Below are 17593 nucleotides of genomic sequence, written 5' to 3' on the forward strand. Positions count from 1 at the left end.
GTTCTTCCCTTGCAAAACTGTTATCAGGGTCGGTTCTCTGACGTGGTTGGTGTGGCCCAGTCCAAGCTGACAATTTACGGCAGATGCAAAAGGGATAAAGAAGAATCAACAACTGTGATATTTTTAACGCTCTCTAAGCAAAAATTCAGCACAAATGGTCATAAATGGTATTTATGTAGAGCTTATAATGGGACAAAAAATACTTGCCCTATATATCTTTTATTATGCTAGCATTTACCTTTTATTTTTGATAGAATATTACATCGATACGCAAAGGGAATAGCAGACTTCAGTGTCAAAGAGACCTCAAAATAGCTAGAGATTTGTTGCAAGCCCTTTTGCAGACTGAGGAACTAATCTGCACTAAGTCATCTACATTGCAGTGTTTCTCATGCACAGACAATATAGCTCACATCTCTTCTGTGCCACTTAAGTACCATTTTTGTTCTAGCGTGTAAATTCCCACAGAAGTTTATAAACACATGGTTTTTGTAAAGAGAAAGTTTATTGAAGCTCTTCTGACTTCTTACTCATCACATGATATCATAAAAGTGGAAATTTCATATTAGAGTACAGGGTTTTTCACAACTTCATATAAAACAGATTTTTGCACTGCAAAGAAAATAATATAAAACAGGCTTTCAGGATACAGTTTCTCTAACTTTCTTACCCTAACCATTTTTTTTCACTTCCAGAAACACCAAGTAAGCACCATATTAAAAAAAACACCACCAAACCAGAGAGGTTCCTCTCAGAAATTATTCTAAAAAGCTTGCTCAACAATCCTCCTGAAAAACTGAATCCTGAAATATCAAGAGGATGAACGTTGCTCAAACTTCCTGGACTACCACCAGCAAATACATGAAGAGGCTCTTTCTTACACTTGTAGTATGCAAAACTATCAAAAAGCTGAAGTCCTTTCAAAAGTTTGACTTACACACGTGATGAGGGAGAAGAATGGACTTTTAAGGGCAGGGATAAAATTCAGGTCACAAAGAAAAGAGAAAATTTACTACTTACTAATTTTTTCCCAACTTTAAAAATGACTTTAAAAATTACTTTCTAAAAATTTTTTTCACATTTTCTTCATGAAAAGCATCTTAAGAGTTCATAAATCTGATTGCCACCAACCACGAATTTTATTATGTTGAAAAAAATCGATGACAGCGCAAAGAACTAGGTAAAAATGTGTACTTTCAAAAAAAAAGCTTTGATTATAATATTTTGGGTAGTATGCTTTCAGGGTTTTTCTGAAGTGCTACCATGTAAGAGAACAGGAAATAAAAAAAAAGAAAATACTGGAAACGCCTAGAATGTTATTATGGCTTGGGGGGAAGGGGAAGAGGAGAACAAAAATAAAAGCTTTCTTTCCCTCCAAAATAGAGATATTCCAAGCACACCTATAAGGCATAATTACAGCCTTACAAAGGTTAGAAATAAACAGGGAAGAGTACATACCTGCCCTTCGGAGTTGCTACCCCAAGCATACACATCCCCCGTGGATGACAAAGCCAGCGTGTGCTCTGCCCCGACAGCTATGTCCTCGATGAAGATTCCCGACAGCACTGGAACTTGCTGGGGTCTGTTGTGATTTCGAGCGCGACCTTCTGGCAAACCTATCAGGCGATCTAAAATCACAAGCACAGGTCTACATATGTAAAAAACATCAAGAAGTTAATTTTACTCGCAGGCAGAAGTCAGGGAGGGACAAAAAGCAACTCTACACACTCTTGGAACAGGGACAAGGAGTTAAGGTGTTAGGGAGAAATCCAGTGTATGTTTCCAGCAGAAGAGCGCTCATCAGTGCTGCTAAAGCTCTTGTTTTCACCTGACGTCTGTCACAAGATCAGCTCTATCAAAGCAAGACTTCTGGATCCAAATGCATGGTTTTATAATATGCATGAATTAAGTGACGTTCAATTCAGCGCACTTGCAAATTCTCCTGTCCAGATTTTTGAACAGTCTGTGTAGCCACACGTCTTACTAGACAAAGTAAACTTTAAAGTAACCCCATGTTTTTGAACACACGAAATTCAATGAACTTTCAGGAATAAAACGCTTCGAAAAAGTGAATTAGTAAATTGAAAGGCTATCCTGAGACCCAACAAGATGGAGCTACAAATGTAGATTTTAGGTATATGTTAAAATTGCATTGCTGATGTTCCAAAATTCAAATTAGGACAGCACAAATCTAAAAAGTAGTGTTAGGTCAGCCTTATAAGTATGTCTTAATATTCTTCCTTTTCTCTTGCATTACACATAAAACTACAAATGGTCCATATACCAGATTGTCTTACCTTGTCCAAAAGTATATACATGACCATCTTTTGTCAGTGCAACAGAGAACTGGGTTCCACAAGCAACTTTTTTAATTCCAATTCCACAAAGAATATCAACTTTCTAAGGGGTAAGTGAAAGGAAAATCAGCTATGGCATTAGGATGAATAAAAAGCAAACATGAACAGAAAGCAAACATGAATCTCATCTTTAAATCTTACTTCCAAAAAGAATTTTTTGAATTCCCACTGTGCAATGCATACACGATAGGATTACTCTAATGAATGCTTGTATATGAATGCAGGAAGGACAGACACAGTTTTCTCTTTTTTCTTTAACAGAACTAACACCTTATTCTATGCACAATGATTCAAAATACCTTTGTTTTACTGGCAGTAAGCAGACAGTGTGGTGCGGGAAGAAGATGTGTAAGCAATCTTCCCCCAGATTCCAAAATAAGAAAGCCCTTCTTTAAGCTAATCCTATGATTTTCACTATTTGTTTTGGCAGTGAGACAATAGCCCTACTATTTACGTGAAATCTTTTAAAGTATTAGGCTCAGCACAACGTATCATCAGAATTATTTATACCAGATTGTACTACAACAGTATAGTAGATGGAATTAATAATTTAACTTTGGAACATTACCCTCAACACTGTGTAACAAGTTTAACGGCACTGAAAATTCATGCAGAATAATTTCTCTATGAATTCTAACCTGTGGTGAGGATTTTGCAGTGGAATTGCCCAAACCAAGTTTACCATAATCTCCATCTCCAAAAGCCCAAACCATTGAGCCATCTGTTGACACAGCTACAGTATGATTTAGTCCACAGGCCACCTGGTTGAGAAAAATACGTTATTACCACAGTTTTTGTTAACTTACTACTAACTCAAACACCTGAACTACCTTTAAGAGAAGAAAAACTGTGGTTTAAAAAATAATCACCCTTTTAAAACCATTAGAACTTCCATTGATTATTAATGTCTTAAAGACATTTAGGACCACAGCAGTATTTTTTTAGGTATTTGCTTACTCTCAGATCCTAGAACTAAAGGATAGCATTATGCTACACATGCTTACTGTTTAAGAACACAAAACAGCTCATCAATTCAAGCTTAAAAAGCCTGTATCTTGAAATATTAAAAAAAACACTGGCAGTTTCACAGAAAGAAGATTAAGAGAGTCAGGAAAGTAACTATCAAAAAATTACGGATAGTAAAATTCTGCCACCACAATCAAAATAAAAATCAACGTTAAAAAGTCCTGGATGACGAAAATACGTTGAAAACATCAGCTTTAAACAAAGATGTAGTGCTAGTTTCAGATAAACCATGCCTGTCCAATCTGGTAACCTTCCAGCGCCGTCACTCTTTCTGGAAGTTTCTTATTGGAAGTGTTTCCAAGTCCTAATCGACCATAATCACCATTTCCAAATGTAAACAGTTTACCATCGGCTGTCACCACAGCTGAGTGTTTGAAGCCGCATGACATCTGGAAATAAAATCAAGAACATTTTTATGCACATTTTAGCTTTTGAGGGAAATTGTAATAGCTATTACAGGTACACATGTAATACTTCTTCCTCCACTAAACTATATTCTCTTTATAAAGAGACAAAATCCAGATATTTAGGTATTAATGATTTCTCCAACCACCTATCTCTTACTCTTTTCATCAGTAACGTTGAGGAGGAGCACAAGTGGATATCTCCGTGTAGAAGTGCTTTGAGATGATTTATTTATTTATTTTAAAATACTGCTTTCTGCAAGCAGATTGCTTTTGTTATAGAAGTATTTTATATTATTTTTTAAAACCAAAACACCTGACAAAGTCAAATATGGGGTTTTTTGCATTGTTACAGTGCACCCTTAGAACTTAGATGACTAGCTCTGTATGTCAAAGAAAGTCACATGACAAGGACCAAGGGAAAATTTCTAAATCCTTGTATTTGGGCAGTCTCTTAATCATCACTTTTTTCCATGCCTCTTCTAATTTTTAGTCTTCTCTAGTAACAACTGCTAATAAACATCACACAGTAAGCTCTGTGATATTAACACCTTTCAGCTAGAATTTATCAACTTGGCTCAAAATGCTCAAAGAAATAAAGTTGCCTCTTTTCATTCAGTACATGAATTTAAACTGCCAAGCCTGGCAATAGTTAGGGAACATTTCTAGCCCTACGTTATCACACTTGCAGTTTGTAGGAGTCTAAAAATATTTTGGAACCTGCACCACTTCTTCTCCTTGCAGAGCCTCTATTTGCCTCGGCCTGCGCTGTCTGTCGCTGTTCCCATGTCCCAGTTTGCCGTAATCTCCATCCCCCCAGCTGAAGACCTCCCCGCTTTCTGTTAAAGCCATGGAGTGTCCATCAGATCCACACGAGGTCACCAGCTGTGTTACGACAAAGCCTGACAAAGACAAAGGAGAAAACAAAGTTTAGTTCGGTCCCCATGTGTTGCCTGATCTAGTCGAGAGGTGGCGTCCCTGGCAGCAGGGAGGCCGGATTAAAATGATCTCTGAGGTCCCTTCCAGCTTAGGCCATTCTGTGATTCTATGGTTATGATAAGACCTTCACACACACTGTGGTAGCCAGGTAAGTTTTAGGGAAAGGAACCAACCACAATAACAATTTTCTTTTTATAGCTATTTATTTTTATGTTGAACAAAACCTTCACTTTCTCATACACAATCTATGCTTTTGGCCTGCTATTAGTTTTCAGATGAAATGCTCCTATCTTGAGCAGCTACTTTTCCCTGAAGCTGCCTTCTGCGGTTGTACTAGATGATCTTTCAAGGTCCCTTCCAACTCCTACCACTCTGTGATTCTGTGAGTCTTAAAATTCAGGAAATTTTAACATATTACTACTTAATTTTAAAGAAAAATAAACATCTAGTTTATCTGTTCATTTTCTTCAAAGGCTCCAATATTTTAACGTGCAAATCTGCAAAAATAGCATCAACACAAATAATTACAGTAACTACTAAAATGCTCATTTGTGCTCTGCCAATTGACTCATTTCAAACCCAACAATTTTACCTTGCAGTGCTGAAATGACTGTTAACACATGAAGATCATCAGAATTTCCTTGTCCCAGTCGTCCATAGCTCCCCTCTCCACAAGCCAAAACTGTGCCATTAGCTTGAATGACAAAAGTACAATTCTGACCACAAACAACCTAGTTTTAGAAAGACATGAAGGACTTTTAATGATTCTTGTGTTAAACGCAGCGACACTGTAACACCTGCAATGAGCAATCTTTCCTTTATGACCTGTAATTATGTCAAATCAAGGGACTCTTTAGCCACACTGCAAATAGCTCTGTGACAAGCCTATTAATGTAAGAATTCATTCACACCATATTAATGGATTTGTTCCCCAATCACATCATAACAAAAATTACTTAATCGAAACTTGCTACTACTAGCTTTGGCAAACCTTCTGCCAATGAGAGAAATCACAACACACTATTATCTGCAATTTAAATTTTGACATTTCCATTCTGAAAGTCAGTGTTGTTTCAGAAAGTAAAACTGGCACATGTATTACGTTAAAACTGTACAGGTATTTTCAAATAATGCTCATATCAAACGATTTCGTTCTGTCAGATTTCAGTGGCTTCTTGGTTTGAATTTGTCAAATAACTAAACACTTTAGTGAAAACATATGTTTTGTAGGTACTTTATAGTCAATTCACACAACAAACTGAAAAGACATATAGAGAGAGATTTTGAAAAAATGTACAAATAACACATGGTCAGTTATTAAATCATGTCTGGTTTTAAGTGATCACCTGCTGAGCCTGAGAGAATGAAGGTGCTGCTACTGGTATCATGACATTTCTACCAGCTTCTGCCAGCTGTCCATGTCTGCCTGCTCCCCAGAGATACACGTCACATTTGCCTCCCAAATGCCAATCCTATGGAATAACACGAAAAAATGCTTTAGAACAAGAGTACTTTCAATAGCTTATGATGTTTAAAAAGAATAATTATTAAAAATTACTAAAGAAACCCAGGTCAATCCATTTTACCAACCTCTGGCCTTGACGTTGCCCAAGACATTATCTGTTCATCCATACCATTGATCCATTTACTGTTATCCTACACAACACAAAAAAAAGCCACAGTTAACCACATCTAGTTCAAGAGATGCACAATATTTTTCTGTCATGTAATACACATTCTCCTTTGTAACCAAGAACAATACTGACATTCAAATTATTCCAAGTGGTACAGCAAGAAGAGGAAATGTGTGCAGACTCGAATACTTTATTCTTGTCCATAGGTCTAGTTTACTTCCCTGCTACTCCTACCCAGCAATGACACTGTTACCTGCAACTTGAAATCCAACTCAAAAAAACCCCAACAAACAAAATCCACGATGAAATAGTTCTTTCCTATTTACCAATGCTTAGGATTTTTTAAAGTTTTAACTGCAAACATTGACTTAAAATGTTGTCTGCTGATAAAAAATCTTGTAATCTGAAATTTCTCTTTGGTTTACGTATCACAACATATCATAAAGACAACTGATACTAGCAAAATTACCTTGTGTACAAATGTGCCAAAATGTTACTCTAAAAACAGAATTGTAAAGCTCTACATTTCTCACTTCCATCACATACAAAAATTGCTGTCATCATTTTGACTTGTTTTGTTTTTTAATATGCAACCCACCTGCACTCATGTATTGGGTTACTTTAAGCCGTTTGAAATATTTTCTCCCCCTGTCTGGTGGAGCAGGGGGAGCGATAGAGCGGCTGTGTGGGGCTCACATACAAAAATTGCTGTCATCATTTTGACTTGTTTTGTTTTTTAATATGCAACCCACCTGCACTCATTATGCAGAGAGAGCAACATTTACAGTATACTCTAACCAGTTAATAAAAAAATAAACTTACACTCACTGCTGGTGCTTATACAAGTGAATACAAAGCTTTATAGCACATTTTACCATTAGGAGAGCAAGCTCATCCTCTGGCACAGGCTCGAGGTCTGGAACAGTGAAGGACTCTGGAAATTGTGCTCCCTTGGCCAGGGCCTCAGCAGCTTTTATGGTAGTAGAGAAACACTCCAGCCAGGCCCATTCGGTGGGGTTCCAGGCGGCAGGATCAGGGATGCAGTTCCGGTGATGAGGTGGTACCGGGGGATTGCACAAGAGCTGATCTAGGCGAAGGCCCACCGCAAGCGAGGCCAAGCACTGCATGTAAGGACTATGAACCAGTTGGTCTCCACAAACAACATGGGGCTAAAGGCAAGGGGAGCAGGAAAGAGAAATGGAACATGGAAAGTTAGAAATATATAGTGATCAATTCAGAAACAGGAGCCCTTCAAAGCTAGTCCCGTAATAAAATCCTTTCCTCCAGGCTTAAACAGAATTTCTCTAATATTTTAAACATTCTCAAATCAGGAGACTACCACTACCAAAGACATTTGCAAACAGGAGGTAGGAAAGTCTTCTGTGGTGAAAGACTGAAACCAGCTCAGATTCACTCGAACAGTGAACTCACGTCAGAAACAAACTTTAAATGTTCGCATTAGCTTGTCTTACCTTCTCATAAGCGTACTGCTCCTGAAGCATTATCGGCAAACGTTCCAAGAAAGCTCGCATGCAAGGAGCCATATTTAATCCTAGAACTCCTTGCTGTTTCAGCGCAGTCCTACATGTTGCAAGGACGTGGTTGGAAGATATCCACTCTGACGTACAGTTCACTACCAACACATCCTGTTTAACGGCAGTCACAAGACACATTAGAAATTAAGAGTTCACAAAGCAGGATAATTCCGCTCCATTTGTTTATCATCGAATCATCTTAGTTTCCACAGGGGCCAGAAAACACACAAACTTGAACATATTTGACTCTGATGGTGAATAATCTGCTGACAAAGGCTACGGAGTAGCCATCTCCATTTGCCAATTCCTCACATTCCCAGGGCAACACTGCAATTATCATTCCAAGAAAGAATGCAAACATGGGAACAAGCGGAGTTCACTTCAGTGAATGCTGGAATCTTAGTTTTGGGGTAATTGTAGTTTAGGATTTGCCATGTCAAATGACCTCCAATGCCTGGTCTGAATTCAGAGGAGACTTTCAAATAATCCCTAAACATTTAGAACCACATATAGCAAGGCTCTACTCACAGGTTTCATAATTTGTGCCGCATTTATATTCATTCACAAAAAATGTAATCTTTTTGCAACAACCAATTGTTATGAAATCTCCATTCAGATGCCAGCAATTCTTGACAGGGCAAATACTGAAGTAAATTCTGCTGCTCCTTAAAAAATTCTGAGCCTGAGGCTGCTTGAGATAAGTTAGATCACTGAACTATCTCATTTGCTGAGATGTGAAACATTTCTTCACACTGCATAAAAGAAAAATAAATAAAATCTGTATTCTGCCTATTTTCATTGTCCATTTATGGCTGGTGCCCTTAAAAACTTGACAGGGCAAATACTGAAGTAAATTCTGCTGCTCCTTAAAAAATTCTGAGCCTGAGGCTGCTTGAGATAAGTTAGATCACTGAACTATCTCATTTGCTGAGATGTGAAACATTTCTTCACACTGCATAAAAGAAAAATAAATAAAATCTGTATTCTGCCTATTTTCATTGTCCATTTATGGCTGGTGCCCTTAAAAAAATAAGGTGTAAATAGATAAGGTGATGTAACCAGTGTGCAGCATCTTTTACAATCAGCGGCTCAGGATTCCACTCTGCCACCCCAAATTCAAAATGGGTCACTATAAAAAAAACCCCAACAAACCAGTCTAAAACGTGACAGCTGAAAGTAAAAACAATGTATCTTGAAAATATAACAGAGTTAGGTATTTCTATCTGTGTATTTCTTTTAAAAAAGAAAAGAAAAAGAAAGAAAACAAAGTAAAAAATGGCATTTTCTTTTAAGAAAACATTTGGAAGAACATTACTTAAACACAGAGCGTCACCTTTGATCTGTTTGAGCAAGCAGCGACTCCAACTTCGGGTATCCATACCGCAGTCTGAATAGCTCCAGAACCTATCACAACACTCTGTAATACTGAACCATCCTAAGGAAAGAAGTGTTGTGAGTCGGTGTGCACACACAGCAATGCAAACAATCACATTCCTAAAGGACAGCATTCTCCCAAGCTGTTCAGCAGCTGTTTAAAAACCTGAAATGTTTATACTAAAACCAAACAACTATCTAGCATTTGTATCATATTAAGGGGATAACTAAGGATTTAGAAGTGTTTAGTCATCCACACTGCCTGACTCTTGGAAAAGTCCTCAGAGTACCAGAATATTGTTCCCAACTATAAAGAAAGAGTGGCTCGTTCTGTCAAGCCTAATGTGACAAAGCCTACAGAATAAATCAACAGTAGAACCATAAAATTATAAACTACTTCAACATTAAGTACATTTTCAATTTCTATTTTATTATTCTTATTTTTATACTATTAACTTTATATCATGCTTTCTCTAACACACTGGGTTTAAAATAAATGAAGCAGCTCATCTGAGGCCTCGACCACCTTAGATGCTCTTACTAAAAAAAGAATCGTGCCATATCAAAGATGATCTTACCCGTAAAGACCAAATATTCATGAGACCACCAAGTCCACCAGACACTAATGCCAGTCCATCAGGACTGAACGCAACAGTCCGAACGGGAGTAATATGTCCCCTCAGCTGAAATACGCACTTGACTTCTACCGCTTTTCTGTATCCATCCTGCAAATTATTTCATAGTTACTGAACACTGAACTATCAACAGAAAACAGAATAGCATAGCAGCTTCTGTATTCTGCAATAAATACTGATAATCTATAGAGGTAATTTCCATATGATAATAAAGACCTGCACTATGATACTATTTCATAAATATCTTTGTCACATTATCATCATTCCCCCCTTACAAAATGACATCAACGCTAAAGACCACATCACAATTTACACAGATGAAATGAATCTTAATTTTGTCTAGAAAAAATTTAAAACTCTTAATAAATTTTAGTAAAATTTATCAACTTATAAAAAAAATTAGTATCGAAGTGTAATCTTTAGTCCAAAAGCATAATCTTCAGTTCTGAAAATGCCAACACATACAGAAATGCAATATTAACTTTTTTAGCACATGTCTTCTCCCAGGAAGCTTTGAGATTTGAGTAACTCACATTCTTCACCTCCATCAATTTCAGAACTAGCAAAGAGAATTTCTTAAGGGTCAACTCTACGCCTTTTACCTTGACACTTGTTTCTTGGTCCCACCATCCTTCGGAGCAAGCAGAGCTGGACTGCAGTGTGATTACTATATCCTGGGGAACAGTCCAGACACACACCAAACCATTGTGGCATCCTCTAAAGCAGTCGGATAAATCAGAAAAAAAAATCACGTATCAGTGGTCTGGTATGAAGTTAAAATACCAGTCGTCTTCATCACCCATCCTATCCAACTATATTGCAGCAAATTAATCTGAAGTGGAAAGGCATGGATAAATGTAGATCTTCCCTTTTCTCCTCCCTGTAGCTTTTCAATTTTTGCTAAAAACACGTTCACAGAAAACGTACTCGGAGGAGTAAAACCATGTCAAGCAGGACCACCACACACAGGTTCATGGCATGAAGAAAGCAGTTGGTAATGTGACCAGAGCCATGTTTTCCGTCTGAATTGTGAGGCCTTGTGGATTTCCTGGCAACTGGCTTAGTGAAGGAATGTTATTTTAAAAAAAAGACAAAACTTTTCTACCAGTCTTCAGTGTCTGAAGCAAATAAAGACCTGAAAAAGAGCTACAGAAACAAAAAAAAATTACATACGTAGCTAGTAAAAGCTGCAACTTGGGTCCTTTCCCTGGAAGAGCACACCAAGCAATGGCATTCACAAGAGCAGGATGGGACAGTGAATGCAGACGTCTCCAGCTTCCTCCCATATAGCCCCAGAGCTTCACTGTTTCTTCTTTGGCACATGTCAGGAGAATCTTTCCAGTTGGATCCCACTTCATACTAACAATCATATCCTATTGGATTAAAAACAAAAAAAAAAGGTTGTTATGAAGTAACACAGTAAGAACCGACAATATTTAGCTCTCAGAGGTAATGTCTAATTAAACAAAGAAGACTTACTCTGCAATAATTCATTATGGAGATGGAAAGCTGCAATTCTAAAATCGTAATGAAAATTTTCAGAACTATCAAATTAAAATAAATTCCTAGGTTCCTGAGAGAAAATGAAGGGAAAGCATAAGAAAAAAAAATGTTCTCTCTTCACTGTGTGACTTTCTTGATTTTATTTCCCCAAAGAATTCAACTTTTTTTTTTGTTTCCCTACTATGAAACTGTAGTATGAATTACCTTAATGGTACATGGTTCACAACCTTATGAGGGAATGGGCCAGATGTACCTCTGAGGTAGGAAAGAAGAATAGCCCATAGTGGAAATGGCAATTAGATCTTTTTTGTCCCAGGATGCTCAATTTGCGACTACTACGCTTCAAATACCAAGACCGGTTCATATCATGCAAGATGTTTTTACTACACCTACACTTGAGGAATTCTCCTCTCAGCCTAACAAATCATTTATGACCTATTAACACTTTATTATTACATACTAGATAATATTTAGAAAAACAACTTTTTCTTTGCACAGGAACTTAGGCTTTACAAAAACAAGCAACCTAACAAAAATTACAATTTATTCTGAGGACATTCATTTTAAAATGACCTTACGTGCATCATTACCTTATGTGCATCAACTAGAACGATTCCTCCTTTTTCAAGTGGTTCCTTTGTTCCTATTAGCAATTTTCCATCCGAGTAGCCAACTGCAAATGCTCTGTCTTCACTGTACCAGGCAAGGCATGTGACAGACACTACATAAACAGACAACACAAAACTTAAAGCTAAGCTGCACCGCACTCCTGTGGAAGAGTTTTCTGCAGTGCAACTGTCTAAAATAGGAAGTGCATAACAACTCCCCCCCAAGATTACTTAACATACTTTTGGTCTGAAAATATCCTTGAATTAGTATGGTAAAGATAAAAATGAGTGCTACTGTCAGGACAGCTGAGATTATTTGGTAATTTTTTTTTCATTCTTCCTCTTTTTACTAAAATAATTGTATTTGTATTCCTGACATGATGAAAGGAACTATAATAGGGAGAAAAAAAAATCATATTGAATCCTACAGAGGTATCAGATCAAGATATACTTTCAAGAAAAGCATCGAAAACAACTTGAGCATATCTTAGCACAAAGATATCACCTCACTTGATTCTGCCAAAAAAAGGTCTGCAAACTTCTAGAAGAAGCAATAGCAAATCGACACACTGCTACAAGATACGCTACTCAATGTCCCCTCAGACTGGAACTATAAAGGAAAAATGGCAAGAATTCAGTAATTCAAATGACACTGACTACATGCTATCAATAGACAGAGCAGACACTGCGGGGAATCTATAGGGATTTTATACAACGGAAGGAATGTCAGGATTTCACAAGGTTGCTACAAACTGTTTGCCTCTGCTGCAGGGGAATCGAGGTGCAGATGGAGACCCCACGGACTTTTCTCATCCCATGAACGCAAGTGAATGACGGTTATACACTTGCTTAAAGAAAAGGGGGGAGTGTTTAATAATTTTAATTTCTATTTAAATACTGATGCAGTCACTCACCATCTTTTCTGTAGCAGTGCTCCAGTTCTAGTCGGTGCATTGTGGAAATATCTACGACTTCAATAAGACCGAGAGACCCATCCATACGACCAATTAATAGTAATTCTGGAGCATCTGCTGTCCATGTTGCCGCTGGCCCTTCTTCTGGCCAAGCTAGAGCAGAGACCCAGTGAGGCTGAAGATCTAATAATCCTTTTCCCCCTAGGATCCAAAAAAATCTTTCAGAACTACTTCATCTTCATAATGAAAAAGAAATAACAAAATACTTCCCGTAGGAAAATACAAAGCAATACTACTTAGAGACAGGACATACCACAAACTGATGTACGTTACAAGACTACAAAGCAATGACCCACTAATCCACGCAGACCCAAAACCTTGCTAAAAAAGTTCAACCATCAGCTGGGTTGCATAGATTTGTTAAGGATGGAAGCTAAATTTTTCAGTACTCAGTAAATTTATACCTTTCCTGTGGACTGTCTCTTAACACGGACAGTGTAACTGGTGCTTTTCAAAAGCACAAAGCAACAGAATGTTGTTTCACAGATTACAACTGACCAAGCAATTAACAGTCTTCCTCCCAAAGGAGTTCTAAAAGTACTATGCTGGATTAGTCACCTATAGCACAAATGACAGTAAAAAACTAAGAATCCCTTTAGAGATGCTTGCAAACCAAACCGCAGAACTGGAATGGGCCTTTCCTGTATTAGGTTCAGTCTAGCCTATCACAATGCAATCGCATGAATTTATCTAACTAATTTTACGGTATTTCTTCCCCTGTTGTCATTCTTCCTTATAAAATATGAGATCACAATCTTTTGAACATTAGAAACTTGCTTGAAGTTATTCACAGCCAATTTATTTACATTCCTTCTTGTGTCCCCACTCTCCACTTGCTTACAAAGCTGATTTTTCCTCCCTGGGCTTCTCCTAAAGTTTCTCTTCCCCACGTATTTCTTGGTAAGCTGCTTCTTCCAAGACTCTTTTGTTAAAATAAACAAACCAAACTCACTCTTTCTACTCTTTACTCTTAGACATTCCATCCAGCTGATCACTCTAAGCAATCACTCCCTCCATCTACTGCAGTCAATTTTCATATTCTCTCCTGCTGCAAGTAGAAATATAACTCTTGGATACTACAGGAAGATAGTATTTACAGATAAAAATTGCTAAAAGTGATGAAGCCTCACACCCAAACACTTCTGAATCAACAGTGACTCATGGGCTGCACACTCTTCTACTGAATTAACTGTAAATCACACATCCATTTGTGGTCAATGCCTTCCTCTGATTACACAGGTTTACAAGGCATTATTTACAAGGCATTTAAATTGGAGAGTACACAAGATTACTTGGGTAAACAAATATTCAGTAACTCAGCAATTTCCCCAGAAGTAAGTCGTATGGCGAAGTGTTCGCAGGTAGTTAAGAACATACCATTGACTTGCCATATGTTCACCATCTTTTCTGTAGCTCCAGCCAGATACTTGCCACTGATACTCCAACAGACAAGAGACAAACTAAGGTCACTGGGTGACCCCAGACTTTCTTCAGAATCACCTTCTCTATAACAGAATAAAATAATGCAATTTTAAAAAGGCACTTCCTTTAAGCAAACAGGAAAACACAGATTTCATGAAACATCCATTTTATAACCTGAGTCTTCCTGCCAGTTTGACATCATAAACTTTTATGCTCATAATTCTGTATTCTATTTAAATCCACTTCAAATTACAGAATGAGGTACTACATATTCCCAAAGCAAGAAAACTGAAGTTAGGTTTCAGTTAGAAAACTAAGTTTAATTGTGTTTTACTTTATCTATTTATATCTCAAATATAACATCTTTGGTCATGAGGACAAAACTTTCTGGGCAGTCACAAAATTAAAGAGAATAGCTTAGACAAAAAAAAATGAAAGAGATACACCTTGCCCTCAATTCTAGTTTAAACTCCTCCTCCTATTACAATTCTGTTACACTGTTCTAAAATTCTATTTTAAAGTCTGCTTTGGGTAACTGTAACGGGACCACAGGTGTGTTTTATGGACCTTAACGTCATACATAACCAGCAAAGTTTTTACTGATTTTAGTAACAGGAAAATGAATGCTACAGTATTGCCAGGATGCAGAGTACAGGCACTTTACAGGAGGCACACCTTTGCTGTGTTCTTGCTTAGGCAGGAGACATTTAATGTGAGAATAAAGCAGGTAAGGAGATGTTGCAAACATTATTACCATTAACTTGCTAACATAACACATGTAATGATATTAATAGAAAAAGTTAACCTATCAGGTAGCACCAGGGAACAGTAATCTAGCAGCATTTAAGTAATGCTCCTCTGAACGCAGCAAACGAAAACCTATTCTCACAGAAAGAGGAGATAATTCTATCAAACAAAAGGGATAATGCCTGTTCATCTGCTTACCTCTAAGAGCTAAAAAACCAATTCTACCTTTAAGGAAGAACTGGCACTTAGCCACTGCAATAAAGAATACAATACAATTCTGTTGCATTTGTATTTAAAGCATGATTGGGATTGTTAGCAATGAAGGCCATGAAGGTACTGACTTCTGGATCTACTGCGCTGGAAGCACGCTCTCGTGCTGCACGCGCAACAGGTCTCTCTTAAAGGAAGATGCTGCTCTCAGTACTATCTTCTCAAGTCAAGTTACATCATTCCCATTTACTCCTTTTGAGGCAGCATTTCACAGAAGCGAGTAAGCAAGAACTAAATCCACTAAGAAAACATCATGGAACAACATTCTGGTTCACTACTGTTTCCTCCTTCTCCGGAGCTAGACTTGCTTCAGCTGTATTAAAAACTACATTTTAATCTTTCCTTTTTCTTTCCTCTTTTTTGGACACACCCAAATGATACCAAAGTACTTCCCAGATACTCTCACGAAGCATTATGCTCAGTTCCCGAATGCCAGAAGTCATCGATTCTTTTTTTCACACTTGACTCAAATGAGCACACTCAAAATTATGTCATACATTGGAACTGACCACTGGAATCCACTGAAGGGATTTTCACTTTTTTTTTAATTGTGGCAGTCCCTTTCAGTTCTTATGTTACACTATCAGTGTAATGAGAAATGGGTAACTGATAGTACTTTTAAAGAGCTTTAACACAATCTCTTTACACCAACTGCTATCAGCTTGATATTTATTATGTTACCTGTTTCTCATTACACTGATAGTGTAACTGATAGTACTTTTAAAGAGCTTTAACACAATCTCTTTACACCAACTGCTATCAGCTTGATATTTAAGTTCTGCTTTCAGTTTTAAGCTATTTAATTTACTTTGAATGTCATAAACACAACAACAGTCCCCTGAGAGAAAAATAAGAAAACGCTGGTGCAGGAGGTATTGCAGGGTTCTTTTCTTTGTCTTGCATAACTTTTAAAATTTAAATTAAATATCTGACAAGTATAAAATGAATGAACTTACAGCTTGTTGAGCACACATGTTTGTTGCAATGAATACTGCTTCTTGGTGACATTCCACACTCTTATGGTGCCATCATTTCCACTAGTTGCCAAAAGTCCCTTTTTATTGCACCAAACGCATGTCATGACCTACAAATACCAAAGTAATCATGGCAGAACTGGAATTTAGATCTAAAGCTTAGGTATGTTTGTTCACCAATATTAAGCAAAAATTAACCAACAGGACAGAGCATTAGCTACATCACGGAAACACACTACAACATCAAATGACTTTTGGGTTTTTTACTTTTACAGCGCTGTGTACTGTAATGAAGCATGCTTTATAAGAATGCTATACTTTGTTCAGACCCACACTCTACAGGCCACTATTGCACAGAATATCAGGCAAAGATGTTAACTACTGTGGCAGAAAAAAATTAATGCAAATTAGGATCTAGTCTAACACAAGATTTAGGGTGATTCATACACTGTAAGAACACCTTCATGTCCCATTTACTTGAAGCTTCAAAGAAGCTAAGCATTTTTTTGCACCAAAGGTACCCTCAAGCAGCAACCTTTATCATCAACATACTTTCTTGTGATAAATTATTTCAGTCAGTGTATTTGTAAAAAAATAGTATTTTACTTTTTTACCAAAGAGACTATTAAAATTCATGCAATTTTGGGAGAAACCCTGCTTACCCTGTTCTGATGAGCCTCCAATTTTATGAAGGAACATTTTCGCAAGTCTCCCCCCATATCAGCGAGAGTCTGAGGAAGAGTTTGATTATCTCGATCATGTGCTGCGAGAGTTCGCACCAGCTGCTGAGCAGCCCACTGCCTATGCTGTGAAGACAACCTTGAAGAGAGGCAGCAAGCTGCTAGTGCGTTAGCCAGCTCCAGAGGGCCTACAGCAGAAGGATCATAGGAAGGATGGGCATACAAATGGGCAATTAAACCTGCTTAAACAAAACAATGAGATGATGCCTAGATGAGTACCAAACAAAATCACACAAATGAACACAGCAATAGCCATCATTTCCAGCCAGAGAAAGAGATTAACAAGTATCTTTATGAACACTGCCATCACGTTAACTATTCGAAAAAACTGCTGCGATACTAAGAGCAAAATAAACACGCTGAAAAATACCCCAAAAAACCTTAGAACAGAATTGCAAGTAGCCTTATTGCCACCATACGGAAAATGGCTGTTCAAAGAGAGAGAGCTTTC

At 37.5% G+C, this 17593-nt stretch overlaps 1 protein-coding gene across 1 annotated transcript in view; it reads right to left on the minus strand.

Annotated features, from left to right (window-relative positions):
- Positions 1-17593, minus strand: part of HERC1 (HECT and RLD domain containing E3 ubiquitin protein ligase family member 1) — a 76567-nt gene that overhangs the window by 6550 nt on the left and 52424 nt on the right. The window contains exons 50-69 of the mRNA XM_009878571.1: positions 17065-17270; positions 16385-16512; positions 14367-14494; positions 12930-13130; positions 11998-12128; positions 11078-11277; positions 10507-10621; positions 9848-9994; positions 9229-9330; positions 7833-8006; positions 7236-7529; positions 6317-6382; positions 6073-6198; positions 5319-5457; positions 4508-4689; positions 3617-3772; positions 2996-3118; positions 2298-2400; positions 1459-1628; positions 1-66 (exon numbers count right to left, since the gene is read on the minus strand). The exon at positions 1-66 is cut by the window's left edge and continues 70 nt beyond it. Of these exons, the coding sequence (XP_009876873.1) occupies positions 1-66; positions 1459-1628; positions 2298-2400; positions 2996-3118; positions 3617-3772; positions 4508-4689; positions 5319-5457; positions 6073-6198; positions 6317-6382; positions 7236-7529; positions 7833-8006; positions 9229-9330; positions 9848-9994; positions 10507-10621; positions 11078-11277; positions 11998-12128; positions 12930-13130; positions 14367-14494; positions 16385-16512; positions 17065-17270 (2957 nt within the window). The remainder of the gene's footprint in view (positions 67-1458; positions 1629-2297; positions 2401-2995; positions 3119-3616; positions 3773-4507; positions 4690-5318; positions 5458-6072; positions 6199-6316; positions 6383-7235; positions 7530-7832; positions 8007-9228; positions 9331-9847; positions 9995-10506; positions 10622-11077; positions 11278-11997; positions 12129-12929; positions 13131-14366; positions 14495-16384; positions 16513-17064; positions 17271-17593) is intronic.

This window comes from Apaloderma vittatum, unplaced genomic scaffold (genome assembly GCF_000703405.1).
Source record: "Apaloderma vittatum isolate BGI_N311 unplaced genomic scaffold, ASM70340v1 scaffold16641, whole genome shotgun sequence".
Taxonomy (NCBI): domain Eukaryota; kingdom Metazoa; phylum Chordata; class Aves; order Trogoniformes; family Trogonidae; genus Apaloderma; species Apaloderma vittatum.